Genomic DNA, 24,887 nt, shown 5'->3' with positions numbered 1-24,887 from the left:
TTGTCACAAACTGTTACCATTTTAATTTAGGTAGGTTATTTTCACCTGCGAGGCCCTAAATGGGGGTGAAGGTTAACAGGTTAATCATCCATCACAATGAGAAAAACCAAAGACTATATTTCTGATGTGCAGCAAAATATAATTGAGCTTCACAAATTAGTGAAGTGGCTTTAAGAAAAGAGCTAGAGCAGTGAAAATCCCCATTTCCACCATCAGGGCAATAATTAAGAATTTCCAATCAACATAAAATGTTACGAATCTGCCTGGAAGAGGATGTGTGTCTATATCGTCGTAATGCACGGTGAGGAGGAGAGTTTGAGTGGCTAAAGACTCTCCAAGGATCACAGCTGGAGAATTGCAGAAAATAGTTGAGTCTCGGGGTCAGAAAAGCTTAAAAATTGTCAAACAGCCCCTACATCACCACATGTTGTTCGGGAGGGTTTCAAGAAAAATTCTCCTAGCTCATCCAAAAACAATCTCCAGCATATTCAGTTATCAGACACGACTGGAACTTCAAATGGGACTGGCTTCTATCGTCAGATGAAACCAAAAAATGAGCTTTTTAGCAGCAAACACTCAAGATGGGTTTGGTGAACACAGGGATAACAAGTACCCCATGTGTACAATGAAATCATTTATTTATTAATGATATTTCCCCCCATTTTATATTCTTATTATCCAATGAAAGGTTAGATTTTTGTGAATTCTTTAAATAAAAAGATCAAAAGGATTAGCAATGCAGATTAATTTTCACAGCCACCTTTGATCATATTTACCAAGGTTGCCGATATTTTTGGCCATGACTGTATATAAATAATTAAAATTATTGTAATTATTTTCTATTGTGTTTGCATAATAGAATGACTTTACAGTGAAATTAGATTGAATATTATATATTTTATAGACATTTATATATTTTGTTTTATGTATATTATATTTTTCTAGACAAAATTCTTGAATTTTATTATTAATATTATCTGTACATCTGGAGTTTTTTGTTTTGCTTTGCTTAGCTTTGCTTCGCTTTTGTTTTATATAAGCCAAAATTCTTGTGACTCACAAGAGTGAAATACTGGCTCTTCTCCACCGAAACACTAACTTTCTCTAACACACACAAATACTTACGCTAACTCAAATAATCAAACATTAATTGAAGAGATCAAAGGGATGAAGTGTGTTTGAAACTAGGGAGGGGTGTGTGTGTGTGTGTGTGTTTGGAATGAGCTGAGATTTCATGTCAAGTGGAGATGCTGATGATGATGTCTCGCGTCAAACCTGCTTAAAAAAAAAAAAAAAAGTCAGATGAGACCGAGAGAAAAAATTATTTTATCTACAAAGTATTTTGTCAAAAAGCATATTTCTGTAATTCTAAAGACTGTTTTGTGAATATAATGAGTTGGGTAGAGTTCATGTTTATTCATCAGAGTGTGTTCAGAGACTCGCTCCCTGGACTTCAGAGAGAGAAAGAGCGTGTTTGTGTGTGTGTGTGTGTGTGTGTGTGTGTTAGAGATGAGAGAGCAGCATCTAATCCTGTCAGAAGCTCAGCGCTCTCAGTGAAACACCTTTCACATCCTGTACTGTAAACCTCTGCCTGCTGCTCGGGATGCAGAATGTAACCAAGCTGTAGTTTAGTTTGTTCTTTATTTAAGTATATATATTTATTTTTCTCTCTCTTTTTTCAGTGCTTTAAATGTTTACTCCAACTTTCTAAAGTTTAGGGTCATATAGTAAGTTTTATATATATACACACACACACACACACACATATATATATATATAGTGCTGTCAATCGATTAAAAAAAATAACTAATTAATCGCACGTTTTTCTAAAATTAATCACGATTAATACCACTTAACACTAAAGTTTTTAAATATACTTTTATATTGCAATAATTTTGCATTCAATCTTCAAATGTACAATGTACAAACAACATAAAGACAGTGTATTTTTAATATTTCTTTAATGGCATCTTTTTATGATTGAAAGCCAGCATCATCAATACTACTGATGTCTCTATAAAATAGTTTTTCCCCTGAATATTTAACCACTGACTGTAGCTATTCAGCATTACAGTATAATTGAGAGCTATCAATTTTAACATTTATTAGATTTAACGTCTAATTTAAGTGAACTTAAACAATCTTCACACGAACCCATTACAATAAATGACATATTTACCTACCTGTACCCTTCAGCAGAAATATACAGAAAATTAATACTTACCAAACACTAAATTCTAAATTAAATATAGATGAAGCCCTTAAAGCTATAAAAGTTACTGATTTCCTCTTTTTTCTTTTGTTCTTGGATTAATAGACATCACAGCAGCTGGTTATTAGCTTATTTGCCTGCTATTGCTTTAAAAGCTGCTGCTGCTGAAGATGATGGGGATCTGACATGCATCTTATTTTCTCACAAATCTCTTTAGCTTTTCTTTTTTCTTTTTTCTTTTTATTTTTTTTCTCACAAATCTCTTTAGCTTTTCTGACCCACTTCAGGTCTTAAAGTCTCTACTAATGAGCGGACGAGTTGAATCGGGTGTTTTAGATGATGGAGACAGTGCTGGGGTGCCACAGGACAGTTTTTAAAACCATTTCAGAGACATGTACTTTAATGTGATGCATATATAACATATTGCATGCATGCACACAGTTTTAAGGCAGCTTTAATCGCCTTTTTGGTAACTTCATGCCTTAACTGATGGCATAACTACTACATTGCATGCACAGTTTCTTTCGCTGTTTGATATGAAATGACAGGCTACAGCGCACACACCTTTGTGCGTGTATTTGAAAAGCGTGCGCTGTGAGCACAGTATCTTTTATACGCTCGTTTGACTCGGAGGCGACGTTAGAGCACGTGTCTGAAACGTCTTCCATTGATGTGGTCATAAAGACGTTCTGCATCTAAATAAACGCAATCCTTTACAAGAAAAAAGTGACAGAGGCAGCAGTTGTGAATGGGGTGGCCAACCCTAGCCCCGCCCCTGCGTTAATTGGCCAAAATATTTTTTACGCGTTCATCTGAAAAAATATTGATATTTCATCCATATTCACAGAATATTGCTGTAGACAGTAAGGCAGGTGACTGTAGTTTTGTAGACAGGGATTCGCTGTTGTCCTGCTATAGATGTTTATTTTGCGGTAACCAGTTCAATTACGGCCCAGAGCACAGACCTCTAAACAGCCCGGATCACCGCAGTCCTCGCTGATCCCGCTGAAAATTTATTTATGTGACAGAATGGTCATCCGCCATCACCTGGCCCCTTGCATGCATTAGTAAAGCTGAGCTCAGAACGCCCATCAGGGTCTGTTTAAGGCTGCATATGTCCCCGCGCTCTGTCTGTTCGGTCTGGCTGAGACCGTTTGAGCCGTCTGGCGATAGCAGCGGAGCAGAGAGGACCTCTATCAACATGTGAATGAGTCATAAATGAGATGATGAGATTCACTCAACACCTGCTGACAGCCTCTGTCCCAGCATCCCTCAGGACCTGCCATGTCTGTCTCTACTAAACAGAAACTCAGTCAGACACAGTCGTGTTTGCTTGCAAATCTGCTGTCTGCCTCAAGATTATAACCACTCCAGACATTATTCAGCATGAGATTTCCAGTGGTTAATTCTTAAAGAAATAGTTCATGCAAAAATTAAAATTGTCATGCCATCCCAGATGTGTGGCTTCCTTGGCATTCTGTGACTTTTAGATTTCAGAAATAATATTAGCTCTGTTGGAACAATGAAAGTGAGTAGAGACTGACTTTTAACCTCCAAAAAGCATGTGAAGGCAACATAAACACTCCATACAACTCACAAAAACACATCTTCTGAAGCGATCTAATCAGTTTTGGGCTTAGAACAGATCAAAATGTAACTTATTTTTATAAGTCTTGACATCTGCAGTCATTTTGGCAAACATTTCAAGCTTGATTACATTTCCACGCACCATCTAGCTCTGCTCATGCATCAAACGCTAAGAACTGCTAAGCTTGGATCATGAGCCAACAATAGCAAGCTGTACGGTGAAAACATTACAATGCTCATTTTGTTTCTTCCTAACCAATAGCCAGGGGTCCCCAATCAGTGAGTTCCAACTTTATTTCAAGGTGTACTTCATCGAAGGTCTTCAGGAGCACTAGAAGCTTCTGTGCTGGTGTATTGAAACAAATTGGAGTTACTTTACTGGAAAGTGGCCCTCCAGGATCAGACACCCATGCGCAGCCCTATACTGATTAGATAAAAAAAAAAAACTGTTTTGGTCATCATTCACTAGTATTGTATAGAGCTAGTCAGAGGTATTTTTCAATAACTGTGTAGAAGAAAGTGAGAATAGTGATTATGCTGATTATTATTGGATAGAGTGGTGTGTCAGCATTGTTTGGCAAATGTTTAGGATTTCTGAAGGAGATATGAGTTGTTCTGGTCCTTGGGAAAACTGGCAAACTTATTGCTATGATGATCTGTGTGGTGATCGCATACACTGACTCAAGTCAAAAGAGTCCCCATGATATTCTGATCTAAAGATATGGCTCTAGAATCTAACTTTGACTGTTTTATCATCTGTCAGGAAAACATTTCCAGTCAGATTACTTAGAAGAGTAAACATAATAGCTCTGGGGTTAATTGATATCACTAATCTTAAGAGTAGTTTCCTATGAAACTCACAGTTGTTTTCCTCCAAAGGGTGCTGAATCCCATATTGAGCTCATTTAAATCACTAAGGGATGTTTGCTTTATTTGTTTTGATTTTAGGCACAATTTTGCCATCTGAGACACATTTTGTAGGGGATTTATTTTGTCAAAGAGCAGATTCATGAGTCGTTGATCTCCCAGTGCGATGTTCTCTGACAAATCTTAAGCTTTCTGCTCCGGCTCGCAGACCATCTGTATGGGGGGAAAAAAGCTCAGGGATATGAAATGTTAAAAGCTTAAGGCTTTGAATGTTTGAAAGTGAATAATTTATGGCATAAATAGTACTATTAAAAGTTGTAAAAATAATATTATCACAATTATCTAATGATATTATAATTTTTTTTACTGTACAAATTGTAAATTACAACAATAATATAATTCTGTCTTTCATTTTTAATGCTAATACTAACAATAAGCTTTTAAAAAATAATTTTCTGTTTGGTCTTTGTGCCCAGATGTTTCAGCAGAAGCAATATGAGGTGTTTTCATGAGATTAAATGTTATCACAGTTGCAATCACAATATGTGATGAAATAATCATGCAAAAAGTCATGCAGCCCCCTCCCTCTCTCTCCCCCTCTCTCTCTCTCTCTCTCATATATACACACACACACACACACACCAGGTGTATCTCAAAATGTTAGAATATCGTGAAAAATCTTTTTTTTTGTAACTTATTTCAAAAAGTGAAACTTTCATATCTTCTAGATTCTTTACATGTAAAGTTTTCACACGTTTTTAATTTTGATGATTAGAGCTTACAGCTGATGAAAGTCAAAAGTCCAGTATCTCAAAATATTAGAATATTTATATTTGCGCTTCATTAAATGACCATCTCTACAGTATAAATTCCGGGTATCTCTTGTTCTTTGAAACCGCAATAATGGGGAAGACTGCTGACTTGGCAATGATCCAGAAGATGAACACTGACGCCCTCCAGAAAGAGGGTAAGTCACAGAGGGTCATTACTGAAAGATGTGGCTGTTTACAGAGTGCTGTATCAAAGCATATTAAATGCAAAGTTGACTGGAAGGAAGAAATTGGGTAGGAAAAGGTGCACAAGCAACAGCGATGACCGCAAGCTTGAGAATACTGTCAAGCAAAGCTGATTCAAACACTTGTGAGAGCTTCACAAGGAGTGGACTGAAGCTGGAGTCAGTGCATCAAGAGTCTCCACGCTCAGACGTCTTCAGGAAAAGGACTACCAAGCCACTTCAGAACCAGAGACGTCAGAAGCGTCTTACCTGGGCTAAGGAGAAAAAGAACTGGACTGTTACTCAGTGGTCCAAAGTCCTCTCTTCAGATGAAAGAAAATTTTCCATTTCATTTAGAAAGCAAGGTCTGGAGGAAGACTGGAGAGGCACAGAATCCAAGCTGCTTGAAGTCCAGTGTGAAGTTTCTGAAGTCAGTGATGATTTGGATGCCGTGACGTCTGCTGGTGTTGGTCCATTGTGTTTTATCAAATCCAAAGTCAATGCAGCCATCTACCAGGAGATTTTGGAGCACGTTATGCTTCCATCTGCTGACAAGCTTTATGGAGATGCTGATTTGCTTTTCCAGCAGGACGTTAGCACCTGCCCACACTGCCAAAACCACTTCCAAGTGTTTTGCTGACCATGATATTACTGTGCTTGATCAGCCAGACAACATGCCTGACCTGAACCCCATATGGAATCTATGGGATATTTTCAAGAGAAAGATGAGAAACAGTCGATCCAACAATCCAGACGAGCTGAAGGCTCAAGAGTGCCTCAGAAGAGCCACAGGCTGATCGCTTCCATGCCATTCCTCACTGATGCTGGAGTTTGGGAAAAAGGAGCCCCGACCAAGTACTGAGTGCAGAAATGAACATACTTTAAAGAACTTGAACTTTTATGTATTGCAAATCCTTTTCTTTTTTTTTTTCTTTTTCTTTTTTTTTTTTTGATCTTTGGAAATATTCTAATATTTTGAGATACTGGATTTTTTACTTTCATGAGCTGTAAGCTCTAATCATCAAAATTAAAACAAAAACACTTTTGAAATGTTTTACTTTATATGTAATGAATCCAGAATGGAAGTTTCACTTTTTGAAATAAGTTACAAAAAAAATTAACTTTTTCACGATATTCTAATTTTTGAGATGCACCTGTGTATGTAGTCATTATTGAAATATTTATCTAAAATCTCAATTGAGTGCTTCAAGTAAATGTTGTACATCTAACGAGTTCGACTGTGTAAAAAGTTTTAGGAATCACAGACTTAAGAGATTCAAAATTTGTTGGAATCAAAATGTTGTAATTCTATTAATGCAAGTGTAAACCTGCCATTTCCATTTGAAAAAATAAGAAACCCCTTGCTGAGAAGAGTAGCAGGTACAGTGTGGCGCTGCTGCTCTGAGTGCTCTCATGTGCTGATTCATCAGCTGTCTGCACGGTGATTTACATCTGAGTAATAACACTGACCAACTTTAATAGCCATTGAGTTGGAAATAGTCAGCAGGCAGTTGAAATATTATTATTATTTGGACCCAGTGAACCAGACCAATTACAGACAACTTCTGATTGGCTAAATCCCTTCGATTTCCAGAAACGTGTTCATGCTAGCTGCCGTTCCACAGTCTTATTCTGTTTCTACACGTGTGTCAGGCTTAGTGGGAGAGAGGTGAGCATGTGAAGTCAGCAGACGGGACGCTGCTTCAGGATGGATCTGTCAGGTCGCATCTGACCTGAACCAAATGAAACCGATAGTACAGAGTCCAGTCCACACACACACACACACACACAGTCAGAAGCGATTTGAGACATGTCTTCCTACTTCTGTTAGCGCTCCCTCTACTTCTGCTCTAGACCTTCATCTCATCCGTTTCATTCCACCGCTATTTGTCTTCCTTTTCTTGTTCAGCTCATTCATTCACCCCCAAACCTTTTTGTGTCCAAAATAGCACAAACACACACAATAACTGCAGACGGTGTGAGTTGAGTGTGTGTAGATAGTCATATTGTCCCTCTCCGTTCTCTTCTGCAGTCATCAGAGTCAGACGACGTGCTGGGACCATCCCAAGATGACCGAGCTCTATCATTCTCTGTGTAAGTGACACAAACACACATACAGAGACTCATGTCTTATCACCCTTCAGAGAGCAGCTCAAGTCTCACCAAAATCCACAGCCGAATAAATACTGGACAGGCCTGCTGTCGGTGGAGGTGTGTGTGTGTTTGCTGTCTCTGAAAGGCTGGAAATCTCCACACACACACACACACACGTGAACCCAAGGGGAACAATTCACAGTTATACAGAGAGAACACAAACAAAATGTGATGGGGGTCAGTTTTGGGTTTGGTTCAGGATTGAAAAACAATCATTTGTTTACATGAAGCAATGCATTAGGTATTATAAAGTAACAATTAAGAACATTTGTATATTAGTTATTAGTGTAGATTAATGTTAATTTATAAATATCCTTGTTAACTCATGTTTGTTCATAATAAATTGGCTAATTAACGAAAACGTTAAATGTTAACGTATTAGTGTATGTAGAAATGAACATTTAATATTGACTGTAATAATGTAAATGTATTCTTCATTGCTGTTTCATGCTAGTTATTCACTAATAACACTAATATTTTAGTCTTATTTATATACTATTATAATATCTTAAATTAGCTTTTATTTTTATATTTTCAGTTTTCATTTTAATTCTAGTTTAGGTTTTAATAATTGTTTTAGGTGTGTTTGTCATTGTTGCTTTTAAATATTTTTATTTAGCTTTAATTTATTTAAAATTCAGTTTTAGTCATTTTAGTACTTCAACTTATTAGTAACACTATAAAATAAGTTCCCATTAGTTAATGCATTAACAATGAACAGTACATTTGTTACAGTATTTATTCATCTTTGTTAGTTAATTCATAAAAATACAACTGTTCATTGTTGGTTCATTTCCATTAAATAATATTAACAGATACAACTTTTGATTTTAATAAAGTATTAGTAAATGTTGAAATGCTTTATTAGTAGTTTTTATTGTAAGTTCATGTTATATTTTTGTTTTAAGGTTTTTTTTTGTCATATTATATATTAATAAAATATAGAGATAATATGTGTAATATATGTTTATATATATGTGTATTTTATTTCAGTTAATGAAAGCAATAGTTTTAGTTAACAAAAGCAATAAAAAGTGAGACCAATTGTTTATTTATGTTTTTATTGAAGATTGTAATATGTAATTTGAATAATTTTAGAGTCAGTCAGATTAGGTTGTTTAATTTTGATGCTAATTCTGTGCTCCTAATGCTAATACACACTTTCTTTAAATATGCTTGCATAAATTATCTTCAACCTGTCAAGTATGATGTGCATGCACAAGACAAGCACTTACAGATGACAGACAAGACAGTGTATCGATCATATTTTGACCTTTTCCTTACAAGAACCCAGTTCAAGCTGTTAGATGGCCTTTACATCTTGTTGACTTGTTAACCTTAACTGGTTTAAGAACCTGCTTGTCAACACACTCATTAACATGGACCCTTTTTTTTACTTTTTGCATTTTATGTCCTTGTTGTTGTGAAATATTTAATGAAAAGCTGCAGTTTATACCTCTGTTGTCAAGTTCAGATTGTGTATGTAGATTGTGTCAGATGGTGCACTATTTATGGATTTCACATGTCGCCGATCATTAAAAATACCAGACTGAAATAAACAATTCATCTGGGAATCTAACATCTTTTTCACACATTGAACATTCCTATTCAGACTCAGTTCACAGGCAGTTCAGCTTAGTTTACAGTCTTTGTGTTATAAACTTTTGTTTCCTTATCCTTTCTCTTCTGTTTCCCTTTAGCTGACCTGAACAACGTGCGCTTCTCTGCATACAGGACGGCAATGAAGATCCGCCGGCTACAGAAAGCCCTCTGCTGTAAGTGTGTGTTATATGATTAGAGCTGCATGCTTACATCGTCTCACTCCATCGGCTCAATTAACTCCGAGAGCCCCAATTAACAGCTCAAAGAGAATGAGTGAGGAGCGTGTGTGTACGTGATCTCTGCCTCCATGCCTCACGTCCTCTTCATTTGCATGTGTGTTTGTTTCTTGTTGTTAATTTGTCTCATTAAAAGTGTAAACGGGGAATATGGCATCCATCGCTCCATCAAAGATGAATAGTGTTGATGGTTCAGACGCTGACACCGTGTCCTAACGGAGCGTGACAAGCTTCCATGTTAATCGGGATGTTTGCCCTAACCGGCTGTGACCGCTAACAAGACATTTTGCCAGTAGCTTAGTTTCTATTTTTGTAGCTCTGCCCACAAAGAAAGCCTCACGTGTTCAAAAACGTCACTCAACAGAACTGTATATTAAACATCAAATTATTTTATTGTGCATATATTAAAGGGGTCATATGATGCGATTTCAAGTTTTCCCTTCTCTTTGGAGTGTTACAAGCTGATTGTGCATAGATAAGATCCCGGAAGTCTAAAGTCTCAAACCCAAAGAGATATTCTTTATAAAAGTTAAGACTCGACCATGCCCTCCTTAAGCGGCTCATTTAAACACGCCCCGTATGTCTACGTCACGGTGTGTGGGAAGATTTGCAAAACACTGCCCAAATGTATACGCAAAGAAGGCAGAACTATTACTCTGGCTGTAGTATTGTTGCTGCCGCCGGCGCCATGTCCTGGAGACGCTGTGTTTCATTGTGAAAATACTCTGTTTGGGCTTCCAAAAGAGGACACAACTAGAAATCAGTGGTTCAGTTGTATTTGCAACACTGTTCCAGAACAGTTCAACCTAAATATTAGAGTGTGTGCGCAGCGCATTTTACGGAGGACTATTTCCTGAAGCTGGGAGAGTAGCCTACAATGCTGGCTCGCACAAAGGCTGTTTCTATAAAGTGGGGCAATTCCAACTTTGCAAGGATAGTCTGGCGCTTCTGAATCACAGCCTGTAAGTATGTTTCTGCCACTAATGATTCAAATGTGAGTTTTGAACAGTGTAGAGTAGTGCTTGTTGTTTGTCGTTTCTCCGATCACAAATGCAGACATGGTAATGTTTACGCGGCGCGATGCTTAAAAAGACAATATTTAGTCATTATAATCAGTAATTATGTCCCCACTGGATACAACAAACACCTCGTTTATAATGGGTTTTATTGTTTTTGTGTCGTCGCGCCGGGACACGGCATCACAATACGGGAAGGGGGCATAACATTTCAGTCTCGCGCTTGAGGTATTCGACCAATCACAACGCACGCCTCGCTTCTCAGAATGATGAGCTTTGTAAAAATTGGCGCTTTTCAGAAAGGCAGAGCATAGAGGAACAACAATAATGCACAGTATGTGGAAAATAATGTGTTTTTTGAACCTTAAACCGTGTAAACACATTGCATTACACCAAATACACAACATAATGTTATTTTTAGCAACATCATATGACCCCTTTAAATATTTACATTATGCAATGGTTATGCTAATAATGGTATTATGATTCTTACATCTTTTGTTCATCAAGATAATCTTGAGAAACTCATGTTTAGACTCATTTCTGCAGCACGTATAACTTGAGTCCAGTGCTTCAGGTGCTGTTCAGGATGCGAGACAGCGTCTTTTACCACAAAAACCCAGAGATTAAATGCCACAAAACATGTTTGACACATCAACTGACAATTAAAATGAATGCATGTGGAAAACCTGAAAATCAAGCCTACCGTGATTGGTTTGGTGGATTTCTGACACTCACATTCGTTCTTGAAGACATAACTTTGAAATTTAAGTTTTGGCATTACACGTCTATATTTAGTTTTCTGTGAAAATTGTATTGCATTGCTTAATAATATATGCATTCAGAAGGCTATTCTTTTTGTATAATATTCTAGTGATCACTGCAATAATTTGTGTGTAGTCTGTAAATAATAGACTACATCAGATTCGCCTTTGCAATAGTGAAAGAGACCACTATCATAAAACCATATTCACAACCCCTGTCAAGCATAAGGAAAGAGCTTCAAGATTTAATAGCATCTGAGATTTAACCTGTTAGAGTTCAGTTCCAAACTGTCCGTTTCAGTGAGTCGTTCAAAACTCAAGTGATTACGAACGTTGCTCAAAACATTTCTCTTAAATATTTGAAGTACATATTGCTGTTGATGACTGTATTGCTACAGAGTCACTTGGTGGTTAATATACCCTTTAATGTGTTTTTAATTACTTTAATGACTGTTTAATTACTTATTTTAATATATGTCCTCAGTATTTCTCTTGTGCCTATGAGGGGGACAGATACTTCTGATCTTTTCTGATGCCCTCAAAATTGCAGTGATGAAGTCTTACTAGAATATTTAAATCTGAATTATTTTGTAAATTTGATTGCTTTGTGTTCTTTTTAATTACTCTTATTCTTTTATTTATTTGTCTCATGTAAAGCACCTTGATGAAGCTACCTTTCAAGACTATATGCAAAAATAAATGTTATTATTATTTTGCACCTACATTATATCATTATTTTTCTTATTAAAAACGACACCCTTTTAAACTGCTTAAGAACAAACGCATAAATAAAAATGTATATTTAGCATTTACAATTATTTATCTGGCATTATTTATCCTAAGTGACTTGCGTTGCATTCAAGCTGCACATTTACATTTGATCTTTCTTTGGTGTTACTAGTGCCATGCATGACTGAGTGAAGTCAAATTTGCCATTGGTTCCCTCAAGATTTTCCTATGGGTTTTTATAGTTGGGTTTTCCAATATATGAGTAAAACAAGGTCTGTGGTAAATATAAACTGATGATACATGGACATTTGCTCTTCGACTTAAATTACACACACATATTTTTAAAAAAGTATGTTTGTAATAAGTAACTCCATAAAGCCATTGGGTTGTGAGTGAAATGCCCCATTATAAAAACCCATAGTCGCTTGGGTACCCGTAGTGAAATATTCTATTATTGCAGCACTCCTGATTGATTTTGATGACACATGATTTTAGGTCTTGATTTCAGATTTGAATGAAGACTAACATTGTCTCTGTCTCTGTCTCAGTGGATCTGCTGGATCTGAGTGTGGCTCAGTCCATGTTCCAGCAGCACAAGTTGACGGTAAACTCCCAGCAGCTGACGGTTCCTGAGGTCATCAACTGCCTGACGTCTGTCTATGACGGACTGGAGCAGGAACACAAAGACTTGGTCAACGTCCCGCTGTGTGTGGACATGTGTCTCAACTGGCTGCTCAATGTCTACGACACGTATGTATTACATGCTTGTGCTGTCTCTACACCAGACATGTGGCACGTTACGACACAATGACTCTCACATTACAATCCTGCCGGTGTGTGCACAGCTAGTGCCTAATGACGCATGTCTTTACCTGACGAACACCGTTACAATGTTTGGCACAGCTGTTCCAGTCATTTTATTCTGCATCCATTTGAAAACTTGTGTTTTCATTTTAGAAATAGTGTAAACTGATTGCTAAGACTTTGTTATTCATTATATATCTACATAACATTAGACTCACATCAAATTAAGTTCAGGATGTCTTTGGTCTACTCATCACCTTATGTTTCGAATCATGTGCATATTATGGAAGCCCCTTTCTGCCACTGAATAAAAAATAAAACGCATTAATTGCAACTATTTTTCTTACAAATCCAACTTCGCGATTTTTACATCTTGCATATAATCTCGCAATTTTGAGTCATAAAGTCAGAATTGTGAGATATGAACTAGTAATTCTGACCTTTTTTTTCACAATTGTGAGTTTATATCTCACAATCCTGACTTTTTTTGCAATTGCATGTTTGCATCTCATAATTCAGATTTTTTTCTTGCACAATTCTGATTAGTTTACATCTCACAATTCTGACTTTATTTCTCATAATTGCAAGTTTACATCACGCAGTTCTAAGAAAAAGATATTTATATCTCGCAATTCTAATTTTTTCTCAGAATTATGAGTTTACATCTCGCAATTCTGACTATTTCTCACAATTGCTAGTTTGTATCTCACAATTCTGAGAAAAAAAGTTAGAATTGAGTTCATATCATGCAATTCTGAGAGAAAAAGTCAGATGTGTTGGATGAAAAAGTCACAATTACTTTCTTTTTTAAATCAGAAACAGGTTTCCATAGCATATACAGTTGTGTAAATAATAACATTAAATTACTTTCACTATTCTGAATATTTTTGTCATTGTAAATCAGGTGGAAGACAAAGATATCCCCTCATTTTGCTGAATGCTCGCCTGGAGCTCAGTTGATTGATGTGTTGTATTTCAGACACTCACTCTCCTCACTTAGATGCTTCCAGTATGGATTCAGTGTTATACAAACTAAACGCTACTGAAGTGTGTTCCCTAATCGATAATGGCAGATGTGTAGTATTGTCATGGGCTCATTGCTGCCGTTTCCTCTTACCCACAATGTTTTTTGTTTTGCCACAGGGGTCGCAGTGGGAAAATCCGAGTTCTGTCCATGAAGATTGGGCTGCTCTCTCTTTGTAAGGGTCATCTGGAGGAGAAATACAAATGTAAGCGCTTTTGCTCTTTTTTTATAACAATTATAGAACCAAAAATAATAACAGACTATTGTCTTGTTTTTCTCACATCTTAACCAGACATGAACATCAAGTGATAAATTTAGCTGAAATGAAGCTGAAATGTAATTATTAGATGAAAAACCTAGATTAGCCTAAAACCTAAAAAGACTAAAACTCAAATAAAATAAATGAGATGCTAAATACTTAATACATGCCAATTAAATTACAAAATAATTAAAAATATATACTACATATTATTTAAACTTAAATGAACTTTAAAGCTAAAAATAACGAATGCTAAAACATTATCTAATTAAATACTGAAGTAGCATTGTCACATTTTGTTAGTTAGTCCACCACTTACTGTAAAATGTGTCCAAAAACATGAATCACATATCTGTGTATTAACATCAAATATAGCTGTTATGAGGTCCGAGGCTACATGGAGGTTCATTATTTTTGCTGGTTGAAGTTTTTATGTATTTGCAGATCATTTGAATATCTACTGAACATGTTGGTGTTTGTGCCCTGCAGCATTATTAGATGACACGTACAAATCCCAGCCTTATCCCTTTTAATTAACGTGTTTGTGAAGCACCCCAAACCCCATGATGCTCTACCTCTTTTTTCGGTCCTGTGTTGTTTCTGAAAGCACAGTCATCTGAAAGAACAGACTGCACTCCCATGATGCACTTCCTCACGTAATTGGGCTTTTTGTTCTTTTAAGTTCTGACTCATCTCAGGAGTCTTCAGTCCTCTGAGTGATCAGGACTTACAGTAGACGAATCCCTGCAGCAGCGATTGTTCTCCGTGTCTGAAGTACTGTAGACAGACCAAAAATGACATACGGCGCTTGAGATGGAAAACATGTTTTTTTCCTTTTTCGGTCAGCAGTTTGAGGTTCACTCGGTCCGGTCAGCACTTTGTAAAGCAGAGCTGAGTGACAGACAATCACAGACGGGTTTGTTCGCTGACCTTGAGTTAACACAGCGCACAGTGAAATAGAGTCTGTGTGACTTTAGTTGTGTGTGTTGGAGTGAGAATAGAGTTTATTGAACTGCTCTGATACTCTCAGGACAGAGGGCTGGAGTTCAGAGCTGTGTGTGTGTGTGTGTGTGTGTGTGTGTGTGTAACAGCTCTGGCAGGGGTCTGCTCTTGCTCTGGTAATCAAGGTCATCTCTGTCCCTGAACCAAGGTTAGAAATAGAGTGATGGATGAAAAATGATGGCAAATGGCATTTATCATTAACTGAAGGATTTTTAGTTTGCTGTACTGTGTAATCTGTTCATCTGCATTACATCTTAAACCATATGTAGATAACTGAAGGGACTGCATTAAATATTAAATGAAAAAGAAGCTAAATTATCCTTTTTAATTTATCCACATAAATGATGCCGGCTGGGAAGCATTTGAGCTGGGATTAAATGCTCATATATGAGTGGATGGAGAGTGAACTCATACTGTTATTATGAGCTATGAAATAGAGAATATGATTTCATAGAACGACAGTATGTTTTATTCATATGGTTTAACAGAACTTTTAGAAAACAGAGGAGACATATAGCAATATATGGTCCATTTGTTTTTTAATATATATGTAGTCTGGTAAATAAACAATGTTTACTTGAGAAATGGTAAGCAGATATAGCCTTTGACATCATAAAAAAAAATCAATAATGTTTTTTTCCATATAATTCTGCTAAAGAATCCACAGATGATCAAAATAATGGCATTTTATACGTTATGTGGGGTAAAAAGTTAAACTCATTGAAAATGTACATATTTGTTTGTCTGTCTGTCTGTCTGTCTGTCTGACTAACTGCCTGTCTGTCTGTATCTAGCTGTCTGTCTTATCTGCAGTCTGTCTGTCCTAGCAGTTTGCATGTCTGTCTGTCTTTCTGTCAGTCTGTATCTAGCTGTCTGTCTCTGTCTGTCTTTCTGTCAGTCTGTCTCTATCTGTCTGTCTGTCTGTCTTTCTGTCAGTCTGTATCTAGCTGTCTGTCTTTCTGTCAGTCTGTCTCTAGCTGTCTGTCTGTCTGTATCTATCTGTCTGTCTGTCTTTCTGTCAGTCTGTATCTATCTGTCTGTCTGTCTGTCTTTCTGTCAGTCTGTATCTAGCTGGCTGTCTGTCTTTCTGTCAGTCTGTCTCTAGCTGTCTGTCTGTCTGTATCTATCTGTCTGTCTGTCTTTCTGTCAGTCTGTATCTAGCTGTCTGTCTTTCTGTCAGTCTGTATCTAGCTGGCTGTCTGTCTGTCTTTCTGTCAGTCTGTATCTAGCTGTCTGTCTTTCTGTCAGTCTGTATCTAGCTGGCTGTCTGTCTGTCTTTCTGTCAGTCTGTCTCTGTCTGTCTGTCTTTCTGTCAGTCTGTATCTAGCTGTCTGTCTCTGTCTGTCTTTCTGTCAGTCTGTATCTAGCTGGCTGTCTGTCTTTCTGTCAGTCTGTCTCTAGCTGTCTGTCTGTCTGTATCTATCTGTCTGTCTGTCTTTCTGTCAGTCTGTATCTAGCTGTCTGTCTTTCTGTCAGTCTGTATCTAGCTGGCTGTCTGTCTGTCTTTCTGTCAGTCTGTATCTAGCTGTCTGTCTTTCTGTCAGTCTGTATCTAGCTGGCTGTCTGTCTGTCTTTCTGTCAGTCTGTATCTAGCTGTCTGTCTTTCTGTCAGTCTGTCTCTAGCTGTCTGTCTGTCTGTATCTATCTGTCTGTCTGTCTTTCTGTCAGTCTGTATCTATCTGTCTGTCTGTCTGTCTTTCTGTCAGTCTGTATCTAGCTGGCTGTCTGTCTTTCTGTCAGTCTGTCTCTAGCTGTCTGTCTGTCTGTATCTATCTGTCTGTCTGTCTTTCTGTCAGTCTGTATCTAGCTGTCTGTCTTTCTGTCAGTCTGTATCTAGCTGGCTGTCTGTCTGTCTTTCTGTCAGTCTGTATCTAGCTGTCTGTCTTTCTGTCAGTCTGTATCTAGCTGGCTGTCTGTCTGTCTTTCTGTCAGTCTGTATCTAGCTGTCTGTCTTTCTGTCAGTCTGTATCTAGCTGTCTGTCTGTCTGTCTTTCTGTCAGTCTGTCTCTAGCTGTCTGTCTGTCTGTATCTATCTGTCTGTCTGTCTTTCTGTCAGTCTGTATCTATCTGTCTGTCTGTCTGTCTTTCTGTCAGTCTGTATCTAGCTGTCTGTCTGTCTGTCTATCTGTCAGTCTGTATCTAGCTGTCTGTCTCTGTCTGTCTTTCTGTCAGTCTGTATCTAGCTGGCTGTCTGTCTGTCTTTCTGTCAGTCTGTCTCTAGCTGGCTGTCTGTCTGTCTTTCTGTCAGTCTGTCTCTAGCTGTCTGTCTGTCTGTATCTATCTGTCTGTCTGTCTTTCTGTCAGTCTGTATCTAGCTGTCTGTCTTTCTGTCAGTCTGTATCTAGCTGGCTGTCTGTCTGTCTTTCTGTCAGTCTGTATCTAGCTGTCTGTCTTTCTGTCAGTCTGTATCTAGCTGGCTGTCTGTCTGTCTTTCTGTCAGTCTGTATCTAGCTGTCTGTCTTTCTGTCAGTCTGTATCTAGCTGGCTGTCTGTCTGTCTTTCTGTCAGTCTGTATCTAGCTGTCTGTCTGTATATCTGCAGTCTGTCTGTGTCTAGCTGACTGTAGCTTTCTTTCTTTAGCAAATTGTCTGTCTGTCTGTCTGTCAGTATCTATCTAGCTGTCTGTGTGTATTATCTGCAGTCTGTCCATGTCTAGCTGTCTGTGTCTAGCAATTTGTCTGTCTGTCTAGTTTTTTGTCTGTATATCTGTCGGTCTAACTGTCTGTTTGTCTGTCTGTTTATCTAACTCTAGCTGCCTAACTGTCTTTCTGTCGTCTCTGTCTAGCTGCCTTGTTTATCTGTCTAACTATCTAGCTGTCTGTCTATATATCTATATTTTTGTCTTCATGTATACCTATCTATCTGTCTGTATCTATCGATCTATATCTATCTTGCTGTCTGTCTGTCTGTCTATCTTATGTCATCCTTTCAGCCATCCATCCAAGGTGGATATATATCACACCTGTCTGCCTGTCTATATCAGTCTATCCATCTGTCTGGCTATCTATCCACGAGTCTGAGATGGATAGGTATTGCTGTCTGTCTGTCAGGGTTCTCGGTTTCTCATCTCAGAGTCCGTTCACACAGAATGTGATTTTTCACTCTACTGCTCTGTTTTTTGTTTTTTTAGAAGGAAACATCTTTGGTTGTTGTGCTCACGTATCACATCTTTTGCAATGTCTCTCTTAGCATTTTTTTGAATGCTGTGTAAATTAAAAGAAGTTTACCTTTTAAATGCAAACATTTAAACCAGATTTTTTTGTTTGTGTCTCTCTCAGGTCTGTTTAATCAGGTGTCTTCAGCGGGTGAAACGTGTGATCAGAGGCAGTTGGGTCTTCTGCTGCATGATGTCATTCAGATCCCTCGACAGCTGGGCGAGGTGGCGGCCTTCGGCGGGAGCAACATCGAGCCCAGCGTCCGCAGCTGCTTCCAGCATGTGCGTGAACACACACACACACACACATCAGTGCATTATGATGATCACAGCGTGTGTGTTTAACTCCGATATGTCTTTATGACTGATGTTCTATTCAGTTATAGAGCAGTGTGAATTATTGAAGCTGTCTGCTCGTGATATCCTCACATTACCTCACACAACACTGTGTGTTAATGGTGTTGTCAGCATGAGTGTTCATATGTTTGTCCTCCAGTCATTTCACTAGTGTAAATCCTACAGCAGTTAGACTGGAGGCTATAAATACACACTTTAAAGAGAGATAGAGAGACCTGACCCGTTCAAGTGTTTGCTGATTGACTGTTGTTTCTGAACATTTTTACAGGACACTGTGTCCATCCATCTATTTCTGTACCTGTCTGCCTCTCAGTTTGCCTTAATTATTCTCCTTCTCTCCTTATGTCTATCTGTATATCTGTCTGTCTGTCTGTCATCTATCGTGTGTCTGTCTTTGTCTCTTTATGTATGTCTGTCTGTCTGTCAATATATCTATCTAGGTTCTGTCCAAATGTCCATTTGTCTGTCCAATCTGTCTTTTCTTCCATCAATTTGTCTGTCTTTTCTGAGTGGTTCGATTGCTCTGACACACAGTGCCAAATCTGAAATGTTTTGAAGAGACAGAAATTGTCATTTATAAATGAATGAGGATGAGGAGGACAAATTCAATCAGAAGTGACTGACAGGAAGAGATGTATCCTCTCTGGTAAGGAGAAGAATGCAGAAAACTGGAAATGAAAGCCTTGGGTGTGAGTTTAGAGGAGGAGGACACATTGCTGAGCAACATCACAGATGAAAGCCGAGAGAGGAAATAAACGAATGATGAAAGACGTGTGGAGGGATGACAGACAGACAGGACAGTGTCACACCTGAAGCCATTTACAGTCCGTCAGCGCTGATGGATGGAATCACCCAAACGCTCAATTTCTATTTCTCTTGTTGCTTGAGAGTGTCTGATGGGAAACAAAACACGTCAACAGGTCAGACTTCAGAGCTGTAGGTTATGACATCACAGCCTCAACAAAGCGTAGATCTGCAGGCATCCTATGTCTCGTACGCTGAGTGTATGTTTCAATGCTAAGTGACATTTAAAGACATTTAATATTTTCCACCGCTGACATCACTGCCAAGAATGTTGCTGCTGTACAACAGATGAATTCCTGCCAAAATCCCTTCACCACTGTCTTATTTGATCATTTATTTGCCTTTGTCTTGTTTGTTTCATAAATTTGAAATATGAGAATGTGTTTACCACAGAGTTCAAATAATTACAGGAATGTTTCAGGATCAAAACAAGCTCCAAAGGCCGCATCTTTGGCATTCTGACGATACCACAGAAAATAATTTCAGTAAAACAAATAAAGAAGAAATCATGCTTACAGTATGCACTTACAATGGAAGACAGCCAGGATAAACATTAAAATACAAGCTGTTTTAAAAATACAATAATCAATAGATTCCCAAAATTTAAATACTTTCCAAATCTGACTTAATTTTGCAGAATGCAAAAAAAAAAAAAAGGTAGTTTGAAAATTGAATGTTTTTGTTGTTGCTTTCCACCTTCTATTAAATGATAGTTAAGTCAATGATGACAGAATTTTTGGGTGAACTGTCCCTTTAATGTGGAAAAAAAATAAAAAATAATTTAATAACCTTGTCTGTGTGAAGTTTTAACCATTCTTTCAACTTCATGATTATTTAAACCCATTAACTTTCATGTGATATAATGTCAGAAAGATTGTGTTTACACAAACAGAGGACAGAATTACTTCAGTAATTAAGCCTCAGTAACCTTCATCCACATGTAACAGTATACCCACAGCTAAAAGGATGATTTTTTTTTTTTTTTTTTACAGATATTCCTCTGTGAATTCAGATGTGGGCTGTATGACAGATGAAACGTAATACTGTATTTGTACAGTTAGCTAATAATCCTAGCATTGCACTGGTTAAAAATCACCCGGTAACTGCAGACAGTGTGACTGAATCCATGCATCCTCAGGCTTCACAGAAATATTTATGAGGCTGTTATATCTCTATAAATGCAGCCGTGCGATTGACAGTCATTTACGGTGGTCTGGTAGGAAATGCTCCGTCCATCATCTTGATTTCAGACGGGCTGCGTTGTTTGAGTTATTCTCTCATGCCGTTTATGGGCTTTCTGAAATCCCTCCCTGATTGGCTGTTTGTGGTTGCTCTCTGTTCTCAGGTGACCAATACGGTGGAGCTGGAGCCGAGGCAGTTTATTGATTGGATGAGGCTGGAGCCGCAGTCGATGGTCTGGCTTCCGGTTTTGCACAGAGTGGCGGCAGCAGAAACGGCCAAACACCAGGCCAAGTGCAATATCTGTAAAGAGTTCCCCATTGTGGGCTTCAGGTACACACACACACACACACACACACACTAATGACCGGTTGACTGTACATTATGAAAAAAAGAAGAACCTACACAAACTCATGGTCAATGCAGCAGATCTGCGAGAGATTTAAGACACGCACACACACACACACACACGGGTGCACGCCACGCTGTCTGGGAGCAGAAAGGTTAGATTCACTCCTGAGGCCCAACATTCATCTAAATGTCAGCGTTTGATAGCACTCTAAATAAGAGAGAGACTGATGAAAGATGCTTACGGTCAGTGCCATTAAGACTGTTCTCTGATCAGCTCTGACACTTTTAAAAGTTCAGCTCTAAACTAGCGCTGCCAGTGTTAACATTTATGTTTGAGATGAGTTTAGTACATTTACTGTCATTGAGCAGGAAAAGGCGTTTTTAGGTTTTCAGATTTTGGAGGTCCAGCTATGTATTCTTTAATAAGAGATTATGTATCTCAGAGGAATTTCTTACATTGTGTATGAAAGGTCACAAGATTAAATCTTTCTCATATTATGTGTGTACGTGTGTGTGTGTGTGTGTATATAGCAAGGTGAACAGGAATGCATTCTTAATGGCTAATTTAATTATTAATTAATATTTAATAACAATCAATGGTTTATATTAATTAGTTCATATTAATTATTTAATTATTTATATATTTTTAATAAATCTATTTAAATATAATAAATAATAATATGGTATAGTACCGTATTGACCCAAATATAAGATGACCCTGATTATAAGACGACCCCCCTTTTTCCAGATGTACCTTTTGAAAAACCAAATCTTGTTTTTCTCTGTAAAAAATTTTTTCTTAAATTATTTTCATTTCATATATCCTATTTTAATTTGTGTTTTGAAAGTATGGTAAATACTAGTAAAATGTACCAACAATGACATTTAAAAATATAAACTTTTTGTTAAACCATAAAAATAACAGGTAGCCCATCTGAATTATATAAGATCTAGGCTATCCATCTCATAGCATCCTACCAAAATTTTATTAGCAGTAGAAGTGAAATCTTATTGTAGTCTTCAAATCTGGCTACTGTCTAATGATTTTAAAATCCCTTACAGAGGAAGTTTGGTCCCATCAGGCTAACATGACAGTCATGACTCATGCCGCTGTAAGCATTTTCTTTCTTTTGTTTTCACTCGTGAATCGCGATCTGTACATCACACATTACATATTTCATGGCACACTCGTTTTATGAGTGTTTGGCGCCACCTATTGTCGTGGGTGTATTACTGACATGTCAAAGTCTAGACCCTTAAGACGACCGCGTTTTTTCAGATGTATTTCCAAGAAAAAAACATTGTTATATATTCGGGTCAAAACGGTAATAATAAAATTATTAATATAGTATATGTAATTTATAATTATACACACAACAATCCCATAGTTTTTAGTGAAAAACAAGGTAATTTTTTTTATAATCATTTGCAATTAAAAATAAAGATAATGATATAGTATTTATTAATATTTTTTAATGTTAGTTAATAACAATACAACTGTCCATTGTTAGTTCATTTCAGCTCGGCTCCATTAAATATTAACAGATGCATGTTTTGATTTTAATGTACTAATGTATTAGTAACTGTTGAAATTAACATTAGCTAAGACTAATAAATGCTTTAGACATATTTTCAATAGTTCATGTTGACTAATGAAGTTAATCAAGTCATATATATATATAAATTAACCATTAAAATGTTTAATTAGTGCATTACAAGTAGTATAAACATTTAACAAACGTTTAATTTGCAGTCTTTATATTGGATAATGTATCAGTTGTTGAAGCTCAACTATATATCAGCTATATGTGAAACACTCTATTAGTTGTAATAATGGTAAAAATCACTAGAGATGCACCGATTGCAATTTTCTTGGCCGATTCCGATTTTTTTGGAAGTGTGGCCTGCCGATACCGATTTTTGCCGATTCCGATTTTCTTTCTAAGAACTATAATTGACAGCATATACAAACAAAATTCTATGCAAATTTCAATTTACATAATAAAATGATTAAACATTGCAATTCCAACAATCTGGACTAAGTTACAGATTTTCTCTTACTTAAACAACTCTCAAAGTGCTCTGGAAAGAGGAAGAAATGGCTAACGTAAAAGGAGTTGCTGTATGTAATAAAACAGATGTCATTTCCCACTATGTTTATAAATGGCCATTTTCCCCCCTAACCTTATTAAATGCGTCATCTTTCTCATCAAATTCTTACTTTGTTTAAATTAATTCAGTTAGCATAATAAGAAACTGTAGAGTTGTTACTATTGAAATGAAATTAGTATGAACAAACTCTATCCTTCCACTGCTGAGGAAACAGAAGCTGCATCTGAAGTGACATTAGATGCATTTACACAGACAGTTTGGTGAAGCTGAGGTGTACGGAGACCCTAAGAGCTCATGGTGGTGGAAAGATTTCGGGGTGGGTGAAAAAAATATTTTTCAAATCTTTTGCATTCTCTCGCAAAGATGTTTGCGTTCTCTCGCAAAACTTTGCGTTCGCGCCTCTGAACTATGACGGGGAAATTGGCCCGAAGCCCGGCCCTAGAGGCGTAAAAAAGTCGAGGCCCGTCGGGCCCGGGCCGAAATGCAGGGCTCTAGCGAGACTTGCGAAAAATCGTCCGATTCCGATCACTGGCCGGTCAATCGGTGCATCTCTAAAAATCACCAGAAGACTGCAGTAAAATCAATAATTATAGCAGTAAAACATCTTTATTGCATTATTATATATTAATATAATATTTTGTTTCTTTGCTTCAAAGGTGAGCCAGAATTTATTGTCAGCATTAAAATCAGCTATGTGTAGATATACAGCACCATAACTGTAGGTGAAACCTAATGAAAGTGTGTGTTAGAGTGATGTCTTGTGTTTTAGTTGGTCGTCACAGCCTCCACGCTGTATTTTAAACAGCCATTGTGTGCTCCTGTCACAATAGGTGGTGACCTTTTCAAATGTCATGCATACATAATGCTTGTGTATTACTGATAATCCTGCCATATTTAGCATCTTTGGCTAAGTCACACTGACAGCCTCCTCCATCTCTGGAGGACTGAGCGCATCAGACCAGACCACACCATCTCGTTGTCTGAGGTGTTTCAGAGATTCAGTCGGACGTTTGACGGAGGAGATACGGAAAGAGTTTTGTCAGTGATGGATAGTAGAGAAGACTGAATGGAACGAGAGAGAAACGGAGCAAAATAAAGTCCGAGCCAGTCAAGCTGGATTTATTGAGACCTGTGAAAAAAACCTTTGTGTTAATGGAAAAGAAATCTTGGGGCTTAATTCTGTTAAACTGAATTCACTCACAAAGCCATGCAAATGTAATTAATTGTTTGGCAGATTAACAGTTGTTAATTGTTAAAGCAGTAATTCACAAGAAGCTGTGCATTACAGTAATTTTGCTGCGGTTAAGCGGTAATCCCTCTGCGCCAACAAATGACCTTTCTCACCTCTCTTGACTGCCCTATCAATAAATGAGTTGTCTATCAAAAGTAGTGCTGTCAAAATTAACGCGTTAACGCATATTTTCATAATAATGAATGAATGTGTCCATCTGAAATGCTAATTTGTACAGCGATTTAAAAAAAAAAAATAGCACATTTTAACTGTAAATGACCAAATTCCACATGTGATCGCAAAAGGAAGTTATTACAAACACTCGTTGGTGGTTTAAAGTGAGTTTTGAGTAAAAGTGCATTTCTTTATTTCAACACATTTAAGGCCTTTGTGATGTTAAATTGCGAAGATTGCATATTCATGTCAAAATTCATAAAGCAATATTAAAA

General features: G+C 37.4%; 1 protein-coding gene across 6 annotated transcripts in view; it reads left to right on the top strand.

Moving 5' to 3' along the window:
* Positions 1–24,887, top strand: part of LOC306860982 (utrophin-like) — a gene marked incomplete at its 3' end in the record, with an annotated part of 232,987 nt that overhangs the window by 168,165 nt on the left and 39,935 nt on the right. For all 6 annotated transcript variants that reach the window (XM_079403021.1, XM_079403019.1, XM_079403020.1 and 3 more), the window contains 6 exons: positions 7,693–7,754; positions 9,515–9,589; positions 12,710–12,911; positions 14,109–14,194; positions 18,529–18,686; positions 20,911–21,077. In XM_079403021.1, the coding sequence (XP_079259147.1) occupies positions 7,693–7,754; positions 9,515–9,589; positions 12,710–12,911; positions 14,109–14,194; positions 18,529–18,686; positions 20,911–21,077 (750 nt within the window). The remainder of the gene's footprint in view (positions 1–7,692; positions 7,755–9,514; positions 9,590–12,709; positions 12,912–14,108; positions 14,195–18,528; positions 18,687–20,910; positions 21,078–24,887) is intronic.

This window comes from Barbus barbus (assembly GCF_936440315.1).
Source record: "Barbus barbus genome assembly, chromosome: 41".
Classification (NCBI taxonomy): domain Eukaryota; kingdom Metazoa; phylum Chordata; class Actinopteri; order Cypriniformes; family Cyprinidae; genus Barbus; species Barbus barbus.
The sequence above is the reverse complement of the archived record's forward strand: the minus strand, read 5'-3'. Positions and strand labels throughout refer to the sequence as shown.